At 47.3% G+C, this 23,763-nt stretch overlaps 1 protein-coding gene across 5 annotated transcripts in view; it reads left to right on the top strand.

Moving 5' to 3' along the window:
- The window catches only part of LOC138250516 (phosphatidylinositol 3,4,5-trisphosphate 3-phosphatase TPTE2-like), a 194,749-nt gene that overhangs the window by 65,427 nt on the left and 105,559 nt on the right, over nucleotides 1-23,763 (top strand). For all 5 annotated transcript variants that reach the window (XM_069205467.1, XM_069205466.1, XM_069205471.1 and 2 more), the window contains exon 6: nucleotides 20,408-20,527. In XM_069205467.1, coding sequence (XP_069061568.1) covers nucleotides 20,408-20,527 — 120 coding nt within the window. The remainder of the gene's footprint in view (nucleotides 1-20,407; nucleotides 20,528-23,763) is intronic.

A 23,763-nucleotide genomic window follows, 5' to 3' on the forward strand; every position in this document is an offset into this window, starting at 1 on the left:
TTATTCTACTGTACACCACTTCACTGTATGCTACTTCACTGTATGCCACTCATCTATGGCATGCTACTCTATGCTACATCTGTCTATGCTATTCTGCTCAGCAACACATTACTTAAAGCCACTCCATTCTATGACGCTCCACTGTATGCCACTCCAGTGTACGATCCTCCACTGTATGCTATCCCACTCTACAACATTTCAATGTAGCAACACCAATCTACAACACTACACTCTACACTATTCTACTCTGGCAATTCAGTCTACTACACTACACTCTATGCCACTCCACCGTATGCAATTCTACTATACACCACTATACTGTACCTCACTTCACTCTGCCACCCCACTGTACGCCATTTGATTCTTCACGACTTTACCCCACTCCATTGTACACAATTCTACTGTACATCACCATACTCTATCATACTCCAACCTAGGCCACTCCAATCTACACCACTGCACTGTCCGCTTCTCCACTCTACACCATTCCATTGTATCCCACTCCAGTCCACTCTATTGTCCGCCATTCCACTGTACAATCAATCAATCAATCAATCAAAACATTTATAGAGTGTGCTACTCACCTGTGAGGGTCTCAAGGCGCTTGGGAGGGGAGGGTCAAGGGGGGGCAGGGAGGGTCAATGTTCGAACAACCATGTCTTGAGGTTCTTTCTGAAGAGCAGGAGGTCTTTGGTTTTGCGGAGGTTGGTGGGGAGGGAGTTCCAGTTTTGGGGGCGAGGTAGGAGAAGGGCCTGCCTCCTGTGGTGGTGCGTTAGATGCGGGGGACTGTGGCTAGGGCGAGGTCGACTGATCAGAGGTTACGGGTGGAAGTGTGGAAGTTCACTTTGTCATTGAGGTAGGTTGGGCCGGTGTTGTGGAGGGATTTGTGTGCGTGGATGAGGATCTTGAATGTGATTCTCTTGTCTATGGGGAGACAGTGAAGGGATTTGAGGTGTGGTGAGATTTGTTCTTGGCGGGGGAGGCCAAGGATGAGGTGTGTGGCTGTGTTCTGGATTCTCTGGAGTTTGCGTTTGAGTTTGAGTGTGGTGCCGGCGTAGAGGGCGTTACCGTAGTCTAGTCTGCTCCTGATGAGTCTATGGGTGACTGTCTTCCTGGTCTCTGGGGGAATCCATTTCAAGGATTTTTTTTTAGAGTGCGGAGTGTGTGGAAGCAGGAGAAGGTTAGAGCATTGATTTGCTGTGTCATGGAGAGGGAGGGGTCCAGGATGATGCTGAGGTTGCATGCGTGGTTTGCGGGGGTGGGTGCGGTGCCTAGGGAGGTGGGCCACCAGGAGTCGTCCCATATGGTTTTGTTGGGGCCGAAGATGATGATCTTGGTTTTGTTGGAGTTAAGCTTGAGGTGGTTAGTTGTCATCCAGTTGGCGGTGTCGAGGAGAGCAGCGTGTAGGTTGGTTTTGGCGGTGGTGGGGTTGCGGGTGAGGGAGAGGATGAGTTGGGTGTCATCTGCGTAGGAGAGGATAGTGATTCCGTGTGATCGGAGGATGTTGGCTAGGGGGATCATGTAAATGTTGAAGAGTGTGGGGCTGAGGGAGGACCCTTGGGGGACTCCGCATATGATCTTGGTAGCGGTGGAGTGGAAAGGTGGAAGGCGGACTCTCTGGGTCCGGTCGGTGAGGAAGGAGGTGAGCCATTCTAAGGCTTTGTGGCAAATTCCTATGTTGTGGAGGCGTGTGCGGAGTGTGTGGTGGCAGACAGTGTCAAAGGCTGCGGAGAGGTCTAGGAGGATGAGTGCGACAGTCAGATAGTACACAACTCCACTCACTGCCTCTCCACTCTACGCTACACCACTGTATGCCACTCCAGTCTACACCACTCCACTGTACTCCACTCTATGCTAATTCACTATGGGGGTCATTCTAACTTTGGCGGGCGGCGGAGGCCGCCCGCCAAAGTTCCCCCAACAGAATACCGCTCTGTGGTCAGAAGACCGCCGCGGTTATTCTGTGTTTCCCGCTGGGCTGGCGGGCGACCGCCAGAAGGCCGCCCGCCAGCCCAGCGGGAAACCCCTTCCCACGAGGAAGCCGGCTCTGAATAGAGCCGGCGGAGTGGGAAGGGTGCGACGGGTGCAGTCGCACCCGTCGAGATTTTCAGTGTCTGCATGGCAGACACTGAAAATCTTTGTGGGCCCCCAGGGGCCCCACGACACCCCTCACCGCCATCCTGTTCCTGGCGGTAAAAACCGCCAGGAACAGGATGGCGGTGAGGGGGTCGGAATCCCCATGGCATGGAGGATTCCTTAGGGCAGCGGGAAACCGGCGGGAGACCGCCGGTTTTCCCTTTCTGACCGCGGCCAAACCGCCGCGGTCAGAATGCCCTTGGGAGCACCGCCAGCCTGTTGGCGGTGCTCCCGCGGTCGTTGACCCTGGCGGTCAATGACCGCCAGGGTCAGAATGACCCCCTATATGTTCTTCCACTGTACTCAGCTACATGCTACAGTGCTACATTTTACACTATTCCAATATACACCACTCTACTCTGCCAATTTCCAGTCTACGCCACTCAAGTGCATGTATTCCACTGTACGCTACTGCACTGTATGCCACTACACTGTACGCTACTCCTCCCTATGCTGTTCCACTCTATTATACCCCACTCTTCACTATTCCACCCTATGCCACTCAACTCTATATCACTACACTGTACACCACTCCACTGTACACTAATCCACTGTATCCCACTCCACACCAATCCACTCTATGCCATTTCACTGTATGGCACTCCACTGTACACTGCTACACTCACTGCACTCCATTTTATGCCACTGTATTCCACATTGTTCCACTCTGTGCCACCACACTCTACGCCATTCCACTCTATGCTATTCCACTGTATGCCACTCTAGTCTACGCCAGTACACTCTATGCCACTCCACTCTGTTCCACTGTATGCCACTCCATTCTACACCAATCCATTGTATGCTATTTCACAGTATGGCGCTCTATGCTACTACACTGTACACCATTTCAGTGTACAACACCCCACTTCAGCCCACCCCACTCTAGACTATTCTCTTGTATGCCACTCCACTCTATGCCACTAGACTCTGCGCTATTCCGTTGTGTGCAGCACCGATCTTTGACACTACACACTGCGCTATTCCACTCTGCCACTTCACTTTATGCCACTCCACTGAGTACTATTCTACTCTACACCACTCCACTCTATGCGACTCCACTGTATGGCACTCACCTCTATATAAGTCCCTTCTATGCCACTAAACTCTATGCTATTCTACTTTACTAAACTCCACTGTATGCCACTCCACAATACACTATTACACTGTACTCCACCACACTCTACCCCACTGCAGTGTACCCCACTCTACCTGATGGTATTCCACTCTAAGCTACTGCACTTTGTGCCACTCTACTGTTCATTAAGCTGTATGTCACTCCAGTCTATGCCACTTCAGTCCACACTATTAGACTGTATGCAACTACACTTGTATGCAAGTACACTCCACCAAACTTGACTCTAACCACTCTACTCTACAGCACACCAGAGTACCCTATTTCACTCTACACCAGTGCACTCTATGCCACTCCATTCTGCCTCTCCACTGTACAACACTCTACCCCACTCGACTGTAAGCTATTCCACTGTTCACCACTCCACTCTACACTGTTCCACTTTATGCCACTCCACTATGTGCCATTCTATTGTTCACTATCTGCCACTCCACACTACTCCACTCCACTGTACACCACTCCACACCACTCCATTCTACAATCTACACTACTCCAGTATATGCTATTGCACTGTACAGAACACAAGTGTACGCCACTCCACTCTACGCACCTCCACTGTATGCCACTCCACTTTATCCTATTCCATTGTACACCACTTCACTGTACGCCACTGCAGTGTACGTCACTACACTCTACACTATTACACTGTACATTACACCACTACACTTTAAATCACTTTGCTCGATGCCACTCCACTTTACACCCGTCCTCTCTACTCTATGCTATTGCACTGTACACCATCCCACTCTACAGTATTCCACTGTATGCCACTGCACTATAGCGTACTTCACTCCACACCACTACACTCTATTGCACTGTACAATGCTAGACTCTGACACTAAACTCTGACACACTATCCTCCGCTATACCCTACCTCACATCACTTAACACTTTACTAAATGGCACTCAACACTGCAATTTGAAAAACATTTTATTAAAAAATAAAAGCCTTTTAAATATAACGAAAAAAACAAAGGTTAAAGCTGCGTTATAGTTAGGAAAACTTTCTGTCCAAACCCAACTTAAACTATACAAACTTTAGAAATTCTAAAGTTATAATTATAACTTGATTTTAGGTTCATCAGTTGTGACTTAGATTCATAATTTACGCACCACCTTCAATTTACTATACGTTGTGCAACTCTGTACACAGTCTTGTCGCATCACTCGCCACACTACTTTAACTATTATGCACCTTTTCTCCATGCATTGATTAGACCCTTTTCTATTACATAACATTTAGCATGTGAAATTATAGCATCCATAATAACACTTATTACATCTCAAATTACATAATTTTTGACAACAGTGCATGGTAGAGTGGTGAGTTATAGTTAATGCAGTGTGGCAATGTTGATCCATGTATGCATTGATGTATGTAAGCATGTAGTTGTATGTGTGCATTGATACCAATATCTATGTCAGAATTTGCATGATTTGTATTTGTGAGCATCCACTAACCCACCCTTCTTTGCTTTGGCATTGCATGTTTACCTATTTTCTTTTTTCTAGCTACGCATAGCTGACTGAAGAGCTTTTTCACTCTTTTGGCATGTGTACGACATAATGGCCATTGAGTTAACTACCGAATCTCTAGCATGTTCATTTGCATAGAGTATTATTCTGCACAGGTATGGCAGTATCCAAACTGCTCATATGACTTGACTATCTGTTTTTGCTTCCATATGTCAACCATTTTGGGGGCAGGAAACCATTCATTTCATTATGTGTAGCAAGGAATGGTCTCTTAAATTTTCTAGGAAGATCACCATATGTGTAATTTGCAAAGCCAGAGTGCTGTTCAGTCCAAATGCCATCCGGACGCTATGTAACTCATGATTTCGAGGCATACATCCAAGTGAATCATTAATCTCTGCAAAAGGATTAGCTAAATTTCTGCCAGGTTGTAGGAAGTTGGCTCTGTATGTGCTATTTCAAAGTAAGGAATAGCATGCACAGAGTCCAAGGGTTCCCCTTAGAGGTAAAATAGTGGTAAAAATAGATAATACTAATGCTCTATTTTGTGGTAGTGTGGTCGAGCAGTAGGCTTATCCAAGGAGTAGTGTTAAGCATTTGTTGTACATACACATAGACAATAAATGAGGTACACACACTCAGAGACAAATCCAGCCAATAGGTTTTTATATAGAAAAATATCTTTTCTTAGTTTATTTTAAGAACCACAGGTTCAAATTCTACATGTAATATCTCATTCGAAAGGTATTGCAGGTAAGTACTTTAGGAACTTCAAATCATCAAAATTGCATGTATACTTTTCAAGTTATTGACAAATAGCTGTTTTAAAAGTGGACACTTAGTGCAATTTTCACAGTTCCTAGGGGAGGTAAGTTTTGATTAGTTTTACCAGGTAAGTAAGACACTTACAGGGTTCAGTTCTTGGTCCAAGGTAGCCCACCGTTGGGGGTTCAGAGCAACCCCAAAGTCACCACACCAGCAGCTCAGGGCCGGTCAGGTGCAGAGTTCAAAGTGGTGCCCAAAACACATAGGCTAGAATGGAGAGAAGGGGGTGCCCCGGTTCCGGTCTGCTTGCAGGTAAGTACCCGCGTCTTCGGAGGGCAGACCAGGGGGGTTTTGTAGGGCACCGGGGGGGACACAAGTCCACACAGAAATTTCACCCTCAGCGGCGCAGGGGCGGCCGGGTGCAGTGTAGAAACAAGCGTCGGGTTCGCAATGTTAGTCTATGAGAGATCTCGGGATCTCTTCAGCGCTGCAGGCAGGCAAGGGGGGGATTCCTCGGGGAAACCTCCACTTGGGCAAGGGAGAGGGACTCCTGGGGGTCACTTCTCCAGTGAAAGTCCGGTCCTTCAGGTCCTGGGGGCTGCGGGTGCAGGGTCTCTCCCAGGCGTCGGGACTTTAGGTTCAAAGAGTCGCGGTCAGGGGAAGCCTCGGGATTCCCTCTGCAGGCGGCGCTGTGGGGGCTCAGGGGGGACAGGTTTTGGTACTCACAGTATCAGAGTAGTCCTGGGGTCCCTCCTGAGGCGTCGGATCTCCACCAGTCGAGTCGGGGTCGCCGGGTGCAGTGTTGCAAGTCTCACGCTTCTTGCGGGGAGCTTGCAGGGTTCTTTAAAGCTGCTGGAAACAAAGTTGCAGCTTTTCTTGGAGCAGGTCCGCTGTCCTCGGGAGTTTCTTGTCTTTTCGAAGCAGGGGCAGTCCTCAGAGGGTGTCGAGGTCGCTGGTCCCTTCGGAAGGCGTCGCTGGAGCAGGATCTTTGGAAGGCAGGAGACAGGCCGGTGAGTTTCTGGAGCCAAGGCAGTTGTCGTCTTCTGGTCTTCCGCTGCAGGGGTTTTCAGCTGGGCAGTCCTTCTTCTTGTTGCAGGAATCTAATTTTCTAGGGTTCAGGGTAGCCCTTAAATACTAAATTTAAGGGCGTGTTTAGGTCTGGGGGGTTAGTAGCCAATGGCTACTAGCCCTGAGGGTGGGTACACCCTCTTTGTGCCTCCTCCCAAGGGGAGGGGGTCACAATCCTAACCCTATTGGGGGAATCCTCCATCTGCAAGATGGAGGATTTCTAAAAGTTAGAGTCACCTCAGCTCAGGACACCTTAGGGGCTGTCCTGACTGGCCAGTGACTCCTCCTTGTTATTCTCATTATTTTCTCCGGCCTTGCCGCCAAAAGTGGGGCCTGGCCGGAGGGGGCGGGCAACTCCACTAGCTGGAGTGTCCTGCTGGGTTGGCACAAAGGAGGTGAGCCTTTGGGGCTCACCGCCAGGTGTGACAATTCCTGCCTGGGAGAGGTGTTAGCATCTCCACCCAGTGCAGGCTTTGTTACTGGCCTCAGAGTGACAAAGGCACTCTCCCCATGGGGCCAGCAACATGTCTCGGTTTGTGGCAGGCTGCTAAAACTAGTCAGCCTACACAGATAGTCGGTTAAGTTTCAGGGGGCACCTCTAAGGTGCCCTCTGTGGTGTATTTTACAATAAAATGTACACTGGCATCAGTGTGCATTTATTGTGCTGAGAAGTTTGATACCAAACTTCCCAGTTTTCAGTGTAGCCATTATGGTGCTGTGGAGTTCGTGTTTGACAGACTCCCAGACCATATACTCTTATGGCTACCCTGCACTTACAATGTCTAAGGTTTTGTTTAGACACTGTAGGGGTACCATGCTCATGCACTGGTACCCTCACCTATGGTATAGTGCACCCTGCCTTAGGGCTGTAAGGCCTGCTAGAGGGGTGGCTTACCTATACTGCATAGGCAGTGAGAGGCTGGCATGGCACCCTGAGGGGAGTGCCATGTCGACTTACTCATTTTGTTCTCACTAGCACACACAAGCTGGCAAGCAGGGTGTCTGTGCTGAGTGAGAGGTCTCCAGGGTGGCATAAGACATGCTGCAGCCCTTAGAGACCTTCCTTGGCATCAGGGCCCTTGGTACTAGAAGTACCAGTTACAAGGGACTTATCTGAATGCCAGGGTGTGCCAATTGTGGATACAATGGTACATTTTAGGTGAAGGAACACTGGGGCTGGGGCCTGGTTAGCAGGGTCCCAGCACACTTCTCAGTCAAGTCAGCATCAGTATCAGGCAAAAAGTGGGGGGTAACTGCAACAGGGAGCCATTTCCTTACACAAGCCCCCCCCAGCCCACAGGCCAGGAGACTCAGCCAACGCTGGAAGAGTCTTCCTAGTCTGTCAGGCGAGGAAGAGTAGAGGAAATGGCTGGTTTGTTGCAGGGCCTACTCTGCCTTACATCCTCCTGTTCAGGTCATTCCCTCTGGGGAACTGACCCACTTCCACAGTGATAGGACCTAGTCTGAACTGCCTCTTGTCTGTGCTTTTTATGTCTTCACCCATTCTCTCTATTTTGAGGTCAGAGGTATCCACCTCTGCTAATCTTATCTTAGCCAGGGTCACCCCTAGCTTACCCAAAGAGGTTACCCAGAGCTGGAGTAACCCCACCATGACCAACAGGGTCAGGGGGCCTAACTTGTTATTTGGCATGGGGTCAGACCACCATGCCAAGGATAGTGCAGCCATAAAGGCTAACACCCAGCAGAGGCCACTGACAGCTGTCAGTGCCCAGAACCACACCTTTAGCTCTTCGCCTAAAAGGGAAGGGGCTAAGTTACAGGCTTCTTTGGGTTCAGGTTGCCTGTCTGCTGTATTAGAGTGGGGGGTTACCACATCTTGTAGTAAACACCCTTCTTCCACTCTTTCTTCTGTTAGCTGAGGAGCCACCCACTCAGGTTTAACAGTTGCCTGACTAGCCAGGACTTCTTGTGGGTCAGGTTGGACTTTATCAGGGCCATTTTTGGAGTTCTCCCCTACTGGAGCAGAATCTCCTTGGCTTGCTGTAACCTTGGCTAAAGGTTGTCCACCCTTCCTACTCTGTTTTCTTTTCTTCTTCTTCTGGGGTCTGCTTGCATTTACTGCAGAGGCAGGACTTCCAGAATCCTTGGGAGAGGACTGGCACTGGACCAGTTCCTCTCTTGGGCTCTGACTAACCTCTGGGTAGTCATTTCCAAGGAGACAATCAAGGGGGAGGTCTGTACTGACTACTACCCTTCTCCAGCTAAGAGTGCCACCCACTTCTATGGGCACTAAAGCCACAGGCCTCTTAGTGACCCTGTCTAGGCTAACTCTTACCCTGGCAGTCTCACCTGGGATGTACTGGTTTGAGAGCACCAGCCTGTCATGCACAATAGTGTGACTGGCACAAGTGTCTCTCAGGGCAGTGGTTGGGATTCCATTCACCAGTAGGTGGTGGAAGTGTCTACTTCCCTCTGGAATCTCCAACTCACCTGTTGGGCCCTGTTTCCAGTTGAAGGCTATGAAGACCTCCTCATCTGAGGAGTCATCTCCCATGGCTACACTGGTTACCCCTGGAATCTTGTTCTGGGGTTTGTTTTTGGGACAAGAAGTGTCCTTGGTGTGGTGCCCAGACTGTTTACAGTTGTGGCACCATGCCTTAGTGGCATCCCAGTTCTTACCCTGGTACCCACCTTTGTTTTGGGTTGTGTCTTGGGGCCCACCCACCTGTTCTGGTTTTTGGGGGCCTACAGAGGACTCTTTTTCTTTGTTTCTAGTGTCACCCACTTTCTCCTGGGGAGTTTTTGTAACCCCTTTCTTTTGGTCACCCCCAGTGGAAGTTTTGGTTACCCTAGTCTTGACCCAGTGGTCTGCCTTCTTTCCCAATTCTTGGGGAGAAATTGGACCTAGGTCTACCAGATACTGATGCAACTTTTCATTGAAGCAGTTACTTAAAATGTGTTCTTTCATAAACAAATTATAAAGCCCAACATAGTCACACACTTCATTTCCAGTTAACCAACCATCTAGTGTTTTTACTGAGTAGTCTACAAAATCAACCCAGGTCTGGCTCGAGGATTTTTGAGCCCCCCTGAACCTAATTCTATACTCCTCAGTGGAGAATCCAAAGCCCTCAATCAGGGTACCCTTCATGAGGTCATAAGATTCTGCATCTTTTCCAGAGAGTGTGAGGAGTCTATCCCTACACTTTCCAGTGAACATTTCCCAAAGGAGAGCACCCCAGTGAGATCTGTTTACTTTTCTGGTTACACAAGCCCTCTCAAAAGCTGTGAACCATTTGGTGATGTCATCACCATCTTCATATTTTGTTACAATCCCTTTGGGGATTTTTAGGATGTCAGGAGAATCTCTGACCCTATTTAAGTTGCTGCCACCATTGATGGGACCTAGGCCCATCTCTTTTCTTTCCCTTTCTATGGCTAGGAGCTGCTTTTCCAAAGCCAATCTTTTGGCCATCCTGGCTAACTGGATGTCCTCTTCACTGGGGTTATCCTCAGTGATTTCAGAGGTGTTGGTCTCTCCTGTGAGGGAACCAGCATCTCTGACTATTATTTTTGGAGTCAGGGTTTGAGGGACCCTGTTCTCCCTAGATAGGACTGGTAGGGGGGAATTGTCCTCCAAGTCACTATCCTCTTCCTCTGAGTTGCCACCCTCAGAGGGGTTGGCCTTTTCAAACTCTGCCAAAAGCTCCTGGAGCTGTATTTTGGTAGGTTTGGGGCCCATTGTTATTTTCTTTATTTTACAGAGTGACCTTAGCTCCCTCATCTTAAGATGGAGGTAAGGTGTGGTGTCGAGTTCCACCACAGTCACATCTGTGCTAGACATTTTGCTTCTAAAAGTTGGAATACTTTTTAAGAATCTACAACTGGTTCTAGAATCTAATTCAACCTTTTACAAACTTTTAAACTCTAAAAGAAATGCTAAACAGGATCTAACACAAGGCCCTAGCAGGTCTTTTAAGAATTTAGAAAACTTTTCAAATTGCAAAAATCAATTTCTAATGACAATTTTGGAATTTGTCGTGTGATCAGGTATTGGCTGAGTAGTCCAGCAAATGCAAAGTCTTGTACCCCACCGCTGATCCACCAATGTAGGAAGTTGGCTCTGTATGTGCTATTTCAAAGTAAGGAATAGCATGCACAGAGTCCAAGGGTTCCCCTTAGAGGTAAAATAGTGGTAAAAATAGATAATACTAATGCTCTATTTTGTGGTAGTGTGGTCGAGCAGTAGGCTTATCCAAGGAGTAGTGTTAAGCATTTGTTGTACATACACATAGACAATAAATGAGGTACACACACTCAGAGACAAATCCAGCCAATAGGTTTTTATATAGAAAAATATCTTTTCTTAGTTTATTTTAAGAACCACAGGTTCAAATTCTACATGTAATATCTCATTCGAAAGGTATTGCAGGTAAGTACTTTAGGAACTTCAAATCATCAAAATTGCATGTATACTTTTCAAGTTATTGACAAATAGCTGTTTTAAAAGTGGACACTTAGTGCAATTTTCACAGTTCCTAGGGGAGGTAAGTTTTGATTAGTTTTACCAGGTAAGTAAGACACTTACAGGGTTCAGTTCTTGGTCCAAGGTAGCCCACCGTTGGGGGTTCAGAGCAACCCCAAAGTCACCACACCAGCAGCTCAGGGCCGGTCAGGTGCAGAGTTCAAAGTGGTGCCCAAAACACATAGGCTAGAATGGAGAGAAGGGGGTGCCCCGGTTCCGGTCTGCTTGCAGGTAAGTACCCGCGTCTTCGGAGGGCAGACCAGGGGGGTTTTGTAGGGCACCGGGGGGGACACAAGTCCACACAGAAATTTCACCCTCAGCGGCGCGGGGGCGGCCGGGTGCAGTGTAGAAACAAGCGTCGGGTTCGCAATGTTAGTCTATGAGAGATCTCGGGATCTCTTCAGCGCTGCAGGCAGGCAAGGGGGGGATTCCTCGGGGAAACCTCCACTTGGGCAAGGGAGAGGGACTCCTGGGGGTCACTTCTCCAGTGAAAGTCCGGTCCTTCAGGTCCTGGGGGCTGCGGGTGCAGGGTCTCTCCCAGGCGTCGGGACTTTAGGTTCAAAGAGTCGCGGTCAGGGGAAGCCTCGGGATTCCCTCTGCAGGCGGCGCTGTGGGGGCTCAGGGGGGACAGGTTTTGGTACTCACAGTATCAGAGTAGTCCTGGGGTCCCTCCTGAGGCGTCGGATCTCCACCAGTCGAGTCGGGGTCGCCGGGTGCAGTGTTGCAAGTCTCACGCTTCTTGCGGGGAGCTTGCAGGGTTCTTTAAAGCTGCTGGAAACAAAGTTGCAGCTTTTCTTGGAGCAGGTCCGCTGTCCTCGGGAGTTTCTTGTCTTTTCGAAGCAGGGGCAGTCCTCAGAGGGTGTCGAGGTCGCTGGTCCCTTCGGAAGGCGTCGCTGGAGCAGGATCTTTGGAAGGCAGGAGACAGGCCGGTGAGTTTCTGGAGCCAAGGCAGTTGTCGTCTTCTGGTCTTCCGCTGCAGGGGTTTTCAGCTGGGCAGTCCTTCTTCTTGTTGCAGGAATCTAATTTTCTAGGGTTCAGGGTAGCCCTTAAATACTAAATTTAAGGGCGTGTTTAGGTCTGGGGGGTTAGTAGCCAATGGCTACTAGCCCTGAGGGTGGGTACACCCTCTTTGTGCCTCCTCCCAAGGGGAGGGGGTCACAATCCTAACCCTATTGGGGGAATCCTCCATCTGCAAGATGGAGGATTTCTAAAAGTTAGAGTCACCTCAGCTCAGGACACCTTAGGGGCTGTCCTGACTGGCCAGTGACTCCTCCTTGTTATTCTCATTATTTTCTCCGGCCTTGCCGCCAAAAGTGGGGCCTGGCCGGAGGGGGCGGGCAACTCCACTAGCTGGAGTGTCCTGCTGGGTTGGCACAAAGGAGGTGAGCCTTTGGGGCTCACCGCCAGGTGTGACAATTCCTGCCTGGGAGAGGTGTTAGCATCTCCACCCAGTGCAGGCTTTGTTACTGGCCTCAGAGTGACAAAGGCACTCTCCCCATGGGGCCAGCAACATGTCTCGGTTTGTGGCAGGCTGCTAAAACTAGTCAGCCTACACAGATAGTCGGTTAAGTTTCAGGGGGCACCTCTAAGGTGCCCTCTGTGGTGTATTTTACAATAAAATGTACACTGGCATCAGTGTGCATTTATTGTGCTGAGAAGTTTGATACCAAACTTCCCAGTTTTCAGTGTAGCCATTATGGTGCTGTGGAGTTCGTGTTTGACAGACTCCCAGACCATATACTCTTATGGCTACCCTGCACTTACAATGTCTAAGGTTTTGTTTAGACACTGTAGGGGTACCATGCTCATGCACTGGTACCCTCACCTATGGTATAGTGCACCCTGCCTTAGGGCTGTAAGGCCTGCTAGAGGGGTGGCTTACCTATACTGCATAGGCAGTGAGAGGCTGGCATGGCACCCTGAGGGGAGTGCCATGTCGACTTACTCATTTTGTTCTCACTAGCACACACAAGCTGGCAAGCAGGGTGTCTGTGCTGAGTGAGAGGTCTCCAGGGTGGCATAAGACATGCTGCAGCCCTTAGAGACCTTCCTTGGCATCAGGGCCCTTGGTACTAGAAGTACCAGTTACAAGGGACTTATCTGAATGCCAGGGTGTGCCAATTGTGGATACAATGGTACATTTTAGGTGAAGGAACACTGGGGCTGGGGCCTGGTTAGCAGGGTCCCAGCACACTTCTCAGTCAAGTCAGCATCAGTATCAGGCAAAAAGTGGGGGGTAACTGCAACAGGGAGCCATTTCCTTACACAAGCCCCCCCCAGCCCACAGGCCAGGAGACTCAGCCAACGCTGGAAGAGTCTTCCTAGTCTGTCAGGCGAGGAAGAGTAGAGGAAATGGCTGGTTTGTTGCAGGGCCTACTCTGCCTTACATCCTCCTGTTCAGGTCATTCCCTCTGGGGAACTGACCCACTTCCACAGTGATAGGACCTAGTCTGAACTGCCTCTTGTCTGTGCTTTTTATGTCTTCACCCATTCTCTCTATTTTGAGGTCAGAGGTATCCACCTCTGCTAATCTTATCTTAGCCAGGGTCACCCCTAGCTTACCCAAAGAGGTTACCCAGAGCTGGAGTAACCCCACCATGACCAACAGGGTCAGGGGGCCTAACTTGTTATTTGGCATGGGGTCAGACCACCATGCCAAGGATAGTGCAGCCATAAAGGCTAACACCCAGCAGAGGCCACTGACAGCTGTCAGTGCCCAGAACCACACCTTTAGCTCTTCGCCTAAAAGGGAAGGGGCTAAGTTACAGGCTTCTTTGGGTTCAGGTTGCCTGTCTGCTGTATTAGAGTGGGGGGTTACCACATCTTGTAGTAAACACCCTTCTTCCACTCTTTCTTCTGTTAGCTGAGGAGCCACCCACTCAGGTTTAACAGTTGCCTGACTAGCCAGGACTTCTTGTGGGTCAGGTTGGACTTTATCAGGGCCATTTTTGGAGTTCTCCCCTACTGGAGCAGAATCTCCTTGGCTTGCTGTAACCTTGGCTAAAGGTTGTCCACCCTTCCTACTCTGTTTTCTTTTCTTCTTCTTCTGGGGTCTGCTTGCATTTACTGCAGAGGCAGGACTTCCAGAATCCTTGGGAGAGGACTGGCACTGGACCAGTTCCTCTCTTGGGCTCTGACTAACCTCTGGGTAGTCATTTCCAAGGAGACAATCAAGGGGGAGGTCTGTACTGACTACTACCCTTCTCCAGCTAAGAGTGCCACCCACTTCTATGGGCACTAAAGCCACAGGCCTCTTAGTGACCCTGTCTAGGCTAACTCTTACCCTGGCAGTCTCACCTGGGATGTACTGGTTTGAGAGCACCAGCCTGTCATGCACAATAGTGTGACTGGCACAAGTGTCTCTCAGGGCAGTGGTTGGGATTCCATTCACCAGTAGGTGGTGGAAGTGTCTACTTCCCTCTGGAATCTCCAACTCACCTGTTGGGCCCTGTTTCCAGTTGAAGGCTATGAAGACCTCCTCATCTGAGGAGTCATCTCCCATGGCTACACTGGTTACCCCTGGAATCTTGTTCTGGGGTTTGTTTTTGGGACAAGAAGTGTCCTTGGTGTGGTGCCCAGACTGTTTACAGTTGTGGCACCATGCCTTAGTGGCATCCCAGTTCTTACCCTGGTACCCACCTTTGTTTTGGGTTGTGTCTTGGGGCCCACCCACCTGTTCTGGTTTTTGGGGGCCTACAGAGGACTCTTTTTCTTTGTTTCTAGTGTCACCCACTTTCTCCTGGGGAGTTTTTGTAACCCCTTTCTTTTGGTCACCCCCAGTGGAAGTTTTGGTTACCCTAGTCTTGACCCAGTGGTCTGCCTTCTTTCCCAATTCTTGGGGAGAAATTGGACCTAGGTCTACCAGATACTGATGCAACTTTTCATTGAAGCAGTTACTTAAAATGTGTTCTTTCATAAACAAATTATAAAGCCCAACATAGTCACACACTTCATTTCCAGTTAACCAACCATCTAGTGTTTTTACTGAGTAGTCTACAAAATCAACCCAGGTCTGGCTCGAGGATTTTTGAGCCCCCCTGAACCTAATTCTATACTCCTCAGTGGAGAATCCAAAGCCCTCAATCAGGGTACCCTTCATGAGGTCATAAGATTCTGCATCTTTTCCAGAGAGTGTGAGGAGTCTATCCCTACACTTTCCAGTGAACATTTCCCAAAGGAGAGCACCCCAGTGAGATCTGTTTACTTTTCTGGTTACACAAGCCCTCTCAAAAGCTGTGAACCATTTGGTGATGTCATCACCATCTTCATATTTTGTTACAATCCCTTTGGGGATTTTTAGGATGTCAGGAGAATCTCTGACCCTATTTAAGTTGCTGCCACCATTGATGGGACCTAGGCCCATCTCTTTTCTTTCCCTTTCTATGGCTAGGAGCTGCTTTTCCAAAGCCAATCTTTTGGCCATCCTGGCTAACTGGATGTCCTCTTCACTGGGGTTATCCTCAGTGATTTCAGAGGTGTTGGTCTCTCCTGTGAGGGAACCAGCATCTCTGACTATTATTTTTGGAGTCAGGGTTTGAGGGACCCTGTTCTCCCTAGATAGGACTGGTAGGGGGGAATTGTCCTCCAAGTCACTATCCTCTTCCTCTGAGTTGCCACCCTCAGAGGGGTTGGCCTTTTCAAACTCTGCCAAAAGCTCCTGGAGCTGTATTTTGGTAGGTTTGGGGCCCATTGTTATTTTCTTTATTTTACAGAGTGACCTTAGCTCCCTCATCTTAAGATGGAGGTAAGGTGTGGTGTCGAGTTCCACCACAGTCACATCTGTGCTAGACATTTTGCTTCTAAAAGTTGGAATACTTTTTAAGAATCTACAACTGGTTCTAGAATCTAATTCAACCTTTTACAAACTTTTAAACTCTAAAAGAAATGCTAAACAGGATCTAACACAAGGCCCTAGCAGGTCTTTTAAGAATTTAGAAAACTTTTCAAATTGCAAAAATCAATTTCTAATGACAATTTTGGAATTTGTCGTGTGATCAGGTATTGGCTGAGTAGTCCAGCAAATGCAAAGTCTTGTACCCCACCGCTGATCCACCAATGTAGGAAGTTGGCTCTGTATGTGCTATTTCAAAGTAAGGAATAGCATGCACAGAGTCCAAGGGTTCCCCTTAGAGGTAAAATAGTGGTAAAAATAGATAATACTAATGCTCTATTTTGTGGTAGTGTGGTCGAGCAGTAGGCTTATCCAAGGAGTAGTGTTAAGCATTTGTTGTACATACACATAGACAATAAATGAGGTACACACACTCAGAGACAAATCCAGCCAATAGGTTTTTATATAGAAAAATATCTTTTCTTAGTTTATTTTAAGAACCACAGGTTCAAATTCTACATGTAATATCTCATTCGAAAGGTATTGCAGGTAAGTACTTTAGGAACTTCAAATCATCAAAATTGCATGTATACTTTTCAAGTTATTGACAAATAGCTGTTTTAAAAGTGGACACTTAGTGCAATTTTCACAGTTCCTAGGGGAGGTAAGTTTTGATTAGTTTTACCAGGTAAGTAAGACACTTACAGGGTTCAGTTCTTGGTCCAAGGTAGCCCACCGTTGGGGGTTCAGAGCAACCCCAAAGTCACCACACCAGCAGCTCAGGGCCGGTCAGGTGCAGAGTTCAAAGTGGTGCCCAAAACACATAGGCTAGAATGGAGAGAAGGGGGTGCCCCGGTTCCGGTCTGCTTGCAGGTAAGTACCCGCGTCTTCGGAGGGCAGACCAGGGGGGTTTTGTAGGGCACCGGGGGGGACACAAGTCCACACAGAAATTTCACCCTCAGCGGCGCGGGGGCGGCCGGGTGCAGTGTAGAAACAAGCGTCGGGTTCGCAATGTTAGTCTATGAGAGATCTCGGGATCTCTTCAGCGCTGCAGGCAGGCAAGGGGGGGATTCCTCGGGGAAACCTCCACTTGGGCAAGGGAGAGGGACTCCTGGGGGTCACTTCTCCAGTGAAAGTCCGGTCCTTCAGGTCCTGGGGGCTGCGGGTGCAGGGTCTCTCCCAGGCGTCGGGACTTTAGGTTCAAAGAGTCGCGGTCAGGGGAAGCCTCGGGATTCCCTCTGCAGGCGGCGCTGTGGGGGCTCAGGGGGGACAGGTTTTGGTACTCACAGTATCAGAGTAGTCCTGGGGTCCCTCCTGAGGCGTCGGATCTCCACCAGTCGAGTCGGGGTCGCCGGGTGCAGTGTTGCAAGTCTCACGCTTCTTGCGGGGAGCTTGCAGGGTTCTTTAAAGCTGCTGGAAACAAAGTTGCAGCTTTTCTTGGAGCAGGTCCGCTGTCCTCGGGAGTTTCTTGTCTTTTCGAAGCAGGGGCAGTTCTCAGAGGGTGTCGAGGTCGCTGGTCCCTTCGGAAGGCGTCGCTGGAGCAGGATCTTTGGAAGGCAGGAGACAGGCCGGTGAGTTTCTGGAGCCAAGGCAGTTGTCGTCTTCTGGTCTTCCGCTGCAGGGGTTTTCAGCTGGGCAGTCCTTCTTCTTGTTGCAGGAATCTAATTTTCTAGGGTTCAGGGTAGCCCTTAAATACTAAATTTAAGGGCGTGTTTAGGTCTGGGGGGTTAGTAGCCAATGGCTACTAGCCCTGAGGGTGGGTACACCCTCTTTGTGCCTCCTCCCAAGGGGAGGGGGTCACAATCCTAACCCTATTGGGGGAATCCTCCATCTGCAAGATGGAGGATTTCTAAAAGTTAGAGTCACCTCAGCTCAGGACACCTTAGGGGCTGTCCTGACTGGCCAGTGACTCCTCCTTGTTATTCTCATTATTTTCTCCGGCCTTGCCGCCAAAAGTGGGGCCTGGCCGGAGGGGGCGGGCAACTCCACTAGCTGGAGTGTCCTGCTGGGTTGGCACAAAGGAGGTGAGCCTTTGGGGCTCACCGCCAGGTGTGACAATTCCTGCCTGGGAGAGGTGTTAGCATCTCCACCCAGTGCAGGCTTTGTTACTGGCCTCAGAGTGACAAAGGCACTCTCCCCATGGGGCCAGCAACATGTCTCGGTTTGTGGCAGGCTGCTAAAACTAGTCAGCCTACACAGATAGTCGGTTAAGTTTCAGGGGGCACCTCTAAGGTGCCCTCTGTGGTGTATTTTACAATAAAATGTACACTGGCATCAGTGTGCATTTATTGTGCTGAGAAGTTTGATACCAAACTTCCCAGTTTTCAGTGTAGCCATTATGGTGCTGTGGAGTTCGTGTTTGACAGACTCCCAGACCATATACTCTTATGGCTACCCTGCACTTACAATGTCTAAGGTTTTGTTTAGACACTGTAGGGGTACCATGCTCATGCACTGGTACCCTCACCTATGGTATAGTGCACCCTGCCTTAGGGCTGTAAGGCCTGCTAGAGGGGTGGCTTACCTATACTGCATAGGCAGTGAGAGGCTGGCATGGCACCCTGAGGGGAGTGCCATGTCGACTTACTCATTTTGTTCTCACTAGCACACACAAGCTGGCAAGCAGGGTGTCTGTGCTGAGTGAGAGGTCTCCAGGGTGGCATAAGACATGCTGCAGCCCTTAGAGACCTTCCTTGGCATCAGGGCCCTTGGTACTAGAAGTACCAGTTACAAGGGACTTATCTGAATGCCAGGGTGTGCCAATTGTGGATACAATGGTACATTTTAGGTGAAGGAACACTGGGGCTGGGGCCTGGTTAGCAGGGTCCCAGCACACTTCTCAGTCAAGTCAGCATCAGTATCAGGCAAAAAGTGGGGGGTAACTGCAACAGGGAGCCATTTCCTTACACAGGTCATTCTATTTTTCTCGCCTTCACCATTTTCTTAGGACAATGGGCAGTGGTTTGTCCAGTTAAGCCAAATGCAGTGATTCCACATTGCATGCAGATCGGATAGAGGGTTAAATTGAAGGTGGGGTGGGGGGTGGGGGGGGGTGTCAGAAGAGTTTTGATTTGCTAATAACTTTGACACTTATTTGACAGATTTGTATGAAAGTTGAGATACCAGAATTGGGTTCAGCTTCCAAACTGGCTGTACAGTTGGTGGGTGACTGCATAGGAGGTTGCATGTGTGCAGAAAGCCACCAGTGCACACAACTGAAAGAAACATGCAGCAGTGTTTAGACACAACGTTAGTTTTTGCAGGGCTCCAACAACTCCTACTGCACTATGCTGAAGGCTGAATGGTAGTAGGCTACAACATAATAGAGGCAATATCATACCCCTGCACGCCTTCCACATATCCACCCTATATATTCACACAGCCAATTTTTCAAAACACTTTTGCCATTTTGCCTAAAAAACGTAATTCATATAAATGTATAGTTTGCTTCGGTTGTGACAACTTAATCTATGCTTACAAAAGCTCTGATATTCACTTAACAAAACCATTAGTTATAGTACAGCTATAATTACGAACTAAAACTGGAACAAATCCTCCACAGTGCACGCACACCACCCAGGCAAACCATAACCACCGAATGCACTGCTTGTGTCAACACCTCTGATTTTACAGGTGACATCAGGCACAACATAAAGTATTTCACTAGTGACATGACATTTGCGGAGCTGGCAATTTTCAGTGGAGTTTCCGTTTTATTTCTTAATCATAATTGATCTTTCATTGTTTTTTAAGAGAATATGAATATACGTGTACATGTATACAGTACATCTAGATATCACACATTTGACTGTTTTTAATTACTTACAAAGTTTTGCTTAAATTCCCATATTTCACAAGGATCCATGAGAAACTAGCCTGTATCTCACAAATTACATCGTAATGACAGCCAAACCCACTCTCCAGAACTTTGCCATTGCCCATTGATTGAATCAACGTTCTGTTTGAAACCTTGATATTCTAATTCCAATTAGTGGCCATTGTAAGCTGCACCTTACAGAAGCCTACTTCAACTATCTCTCCCTTCTGCTAGCAAAGCGTGTTTTTCTAAAAATGCAAATAATGGTTTGTTTCTAAAATTCTACTTTCTGGTCTGCATAATTAAATATCTGTCTCTTGCTTTCACTGCAGACAACCATTTAGTGCAGTCCAGTATTCGACTAACTGTTTTCAATAAGTATTTTCCTGCTCGAAAAAACAATATTTTCAAGTTAACTGTCCGAAAATAAACATGTATTATGAAAAATAATTAACAGATAACATGGCCTTATGTTGCAATCTTGGAGTCCAATGACATATATGAAACACTCACCAGCAAAATTTGGACCATATTACATTATAAATGTATATGAAATGTGGGTTGTTGCAGACTCTGTTACGTTTTGTATTTGTTGTCAGTGTGTGCATTCAATATAAGTATGAGTTTGTTACTTTAATATTTCACATTTTAGAGACACATTTTTCTCCCTCTTGTTTGTGTTTTCTTGTTTCACAGGTTCAAGGAATATTTTAGCTCTAAGTTAAACATTTTGGATGCAGGCATTGTTGGTGTCACGATGATTGTTACATTTGTCTATACATTCTCGGACTTCAGTGGAGCAACAAATATACCGAGGTAAGTCATATGTGGCTGAGGTATGAAAAGATTTCCAGTGAAAGCAGATATGAACAATGTAAAAATATTACCCCATGAAATTGTTATGGAGAAAAACCTGAAGGTCTAAATATACCATGCAGAAACATTGATTTTACACATTTTTTACTGACAATGCTCAAATAAAAAAATATTTAAGAATGAATTGCTAATCAATCAAATTGGAACACTGCTGCAGTAAAATGTTTTTTTTCACTTAGGCCATCTTTAACTCGTTTTATTTCACATTTTAATTTTGAAATGCTTTTGTGACTGAGCGAATATATTTACGGCCATCTGGTGAAGTTTTTATATTTTTTTATTTCGGCATGTGCATTGGCTCTTCACAACTGTCTGAATGTAAGGTAGAGTGAGAGATGAACCTTCGAGGGCGTTCACCCACTTTCCACTCTCCGCTGTCGCTTTCTCTACCTCTGTCTTCCCCCGCCTTGCTATTTTTTATTCACCTCTTCCCTCTTATCCCACTCATCCCCATAGCCCCTCAGGTAAGTCAGCATAAGCAGTTTTGTACAGCACGCAAATACCGAGTGTCTTAATGCAAAAAGCATAACCTAATGAACAATTACGGGGTAACCAAACACCGCCTGGCTAACTTCACCTGGGGGACAAATAGCCATGTTTGCAACAGTTTCCTAAAAGAGGGGCAGGCTAGATTGAGATCTTAAGTGCAATGGGAGAGAGTTCCATAAATTACAATCAAGATAGCGAAAGCTCCTGCCCCCTCATTTGGATTTCTGTATTTTTGGGACTTTTACCAGATAGGATGACGAGCGTAGGTCTCATTCGGAGTGATACCAGAAAAAGGTTTCATGACAATAACAGGGGCCCTTTCCATGCAAGGCATTATGAATAATGCAAAGGTATTTGAACCTGACCCTGTCCACTACTGGCAACCAGTGAAAATCCCGTAACTCCTTGGTGACCGAACAAAACATAGGCACATTCAAAGGGAGACAAGGTGGCGCATGTTGTAAAGACTGCAGCCTAGCAAGGGTTTTTTTGGTTATTCCTCAATATATGGTGTCACAATAGTCAATCCTAGAAAGGATAGGAGCAACTACAGCTGTCTTTTGAAGATCCAGGGTAAGAATAGGAAAACCCTTCTTCAATAACCTAATAATATGAAGGCAGGAAGACGTAATGTGATTGATATGCTCAGAAAAGTTACGTTGATCATCAAAGGCAGCGCCTACATTTTTTACTTCTGAAATAGGAGTGGGTAAAAGTCTGAATTCAGCCAGCCACCAAGCGGAGTTCCGAAAATCAGTGTTATTACCGAAGAGAAGCACCTCAGTTTTCTCATACAGATGGATACCTAGGTTAGGCTGTGGTTAAGTTTCAAAGTTATGACACTGTCGTCTACCAAAACCGAGATGATGATTTGGTGTCATCAGAGTACAAAATAGCTGATAAGCCAAAAGTTTGGATGAGTTCCACAAGAGGAGTGATCTAGACATTAAATAGTGTAGGGGATAGCGAGGACCTCTGAGGAGCCCCACAGGAAAGGGAAAAAGAATTGGATTCAAAAGCATTCAATTCTACAGTTTGTAGTATGTTTCTTTGAACGAACTGAGGAGGGACAGAGCAGTCCAGCAGATGCCAACCCTCTTTAGCTGGTTGACCAGTACCTCATGGCTAACAGTATCAAACGCAGTTAAAAGGTCAAGCAGAATCAGTGTCGCTCTCCCACTCTCGTCCATAATATTCTGAATTTCCTTCAAGGCCACAGCTAGGGCCGATTCTTTAGAGTGATGAGCTTTAAAACCATGTTTGGAAGAACTGAGAATTTCATTGGCGTCCAGAACAGCTGGGAGTTCTTTATTCACAACCTTTTTAAGGATTTTGGCTGGGAAGGGCAAACAAAAAAATATAATGGTAGTTTTTGGTGGCAGACGGGTCAAGGCTTGTTTTTTTTGGTATTGGTATGACCGACGCCTGCTTCCAGGCTGTCGAAGAGTGTCCTAACCTCAGGATCTGATTCAAATGTTTTGTAAGATGGGCCGCAATTGAGTCAGACACCAAATGTAGAATAAATGGTCGATGGGGTCAGAGAGAGATCCAGACTTGGTGGTGGCAAATACATTAAAAACATTAGTATTTTATAAAGAGGGGAGAAGCTGCTTAAGAACCTACATTGGCCAGAGCTACCAGGCTTAGGGTTGGACAGATATTGCCGGCATCGGCATCAAAGGTAAAAGCTTGATCACCTACCACTTTGGTGGTGGGACTCATAGCAAATTGGTCATAAATGAATTTTATTTTACTTTGAAATAAGTCTGCTAGATTGTTGCAAAAGTTTTGATCACTGCTCCGAGTAGAGCTCTGTTTGAAGTTAGTAAGAGCAGTAATCTTCTTAAACAACTTGGATGAGAATTGTTTTGCATTTCTAATTTCAGCGGAGAAGAATAGGGCTTTAGCGGCAATGATCTGAGTATTATACTCTTTACAGAACGCAGAGTAATAAGTTTTATCAATCAGATCATAATCGCTTCTCCATACACATTCCATAGCTCTACATTTTTTTTGAGCATCTTTAATTCAGGGGTATACCAAGGTGCAGAAGGGTGCTTTTTATAGGTTGTGATATATTTCTCTGGTGCGAGGTGGGTCAACGCTGTATCGATGCAGTGCATGAAGTCGGTTGTAGCTGTGTCTGTGTCAAGATCAAGTGAAGGACTGTCCTTACTTAAGGTAGCTGCCAGATCCCCTATAGTCACCTTACGCCAGAGGCAAATTAATTGAGGAACTCAAGGAGAGTTCGAAAATAGATTTTGTCAGGGTGCTGCTAATTTACAGAACACTGCCTTGTGGACTGTCCACCATGGTAAAGGTAGCGTTTTATCAAATTCTAATCTCAAGGCATTAGAAAAAAACCATTCTGAATGTGATTTGCATGGTGAGTTGATGCATTTACTAGCTGGGAGAGGCCAACGATGCAGCAACAATGAATCAGTTTAGCTGAATCAGGATTATCTGCCAACTCTAGATGAAAATTACAATCACCCAATATGAAGACATTCTGGAACTCTGTACAAGACTGAAGAAGTGTTTCTGAGACTTGGGGGTGGGGGGATCAGTACATTAAGATCCTGTTAAAAGTGAGTTTGTTAGCAAATTATAAATTAAACATAAACGCTTCTCCTCCAGTTAGGAGGACCAGAGTAAAGTTGGCCTTAGATGAATCACCATAAATAATT

The sequence above is a fragment of the Pleurodeles waltl genome, chromosome 8 (genome assembly GCF_031143425.1).
Source record: "Pleurodeles waltl isolate 20211129_DDA chromosome 8, aPleWal1.hap1.20221129, whole genome shotgun sequence".
NCBI classification, from domain to species: Eukaryota; Metazoa; Chordata; class Amphibia; order Caudata; family Salamandridae; genus Pleurodeles; species Pleurodeles waltl.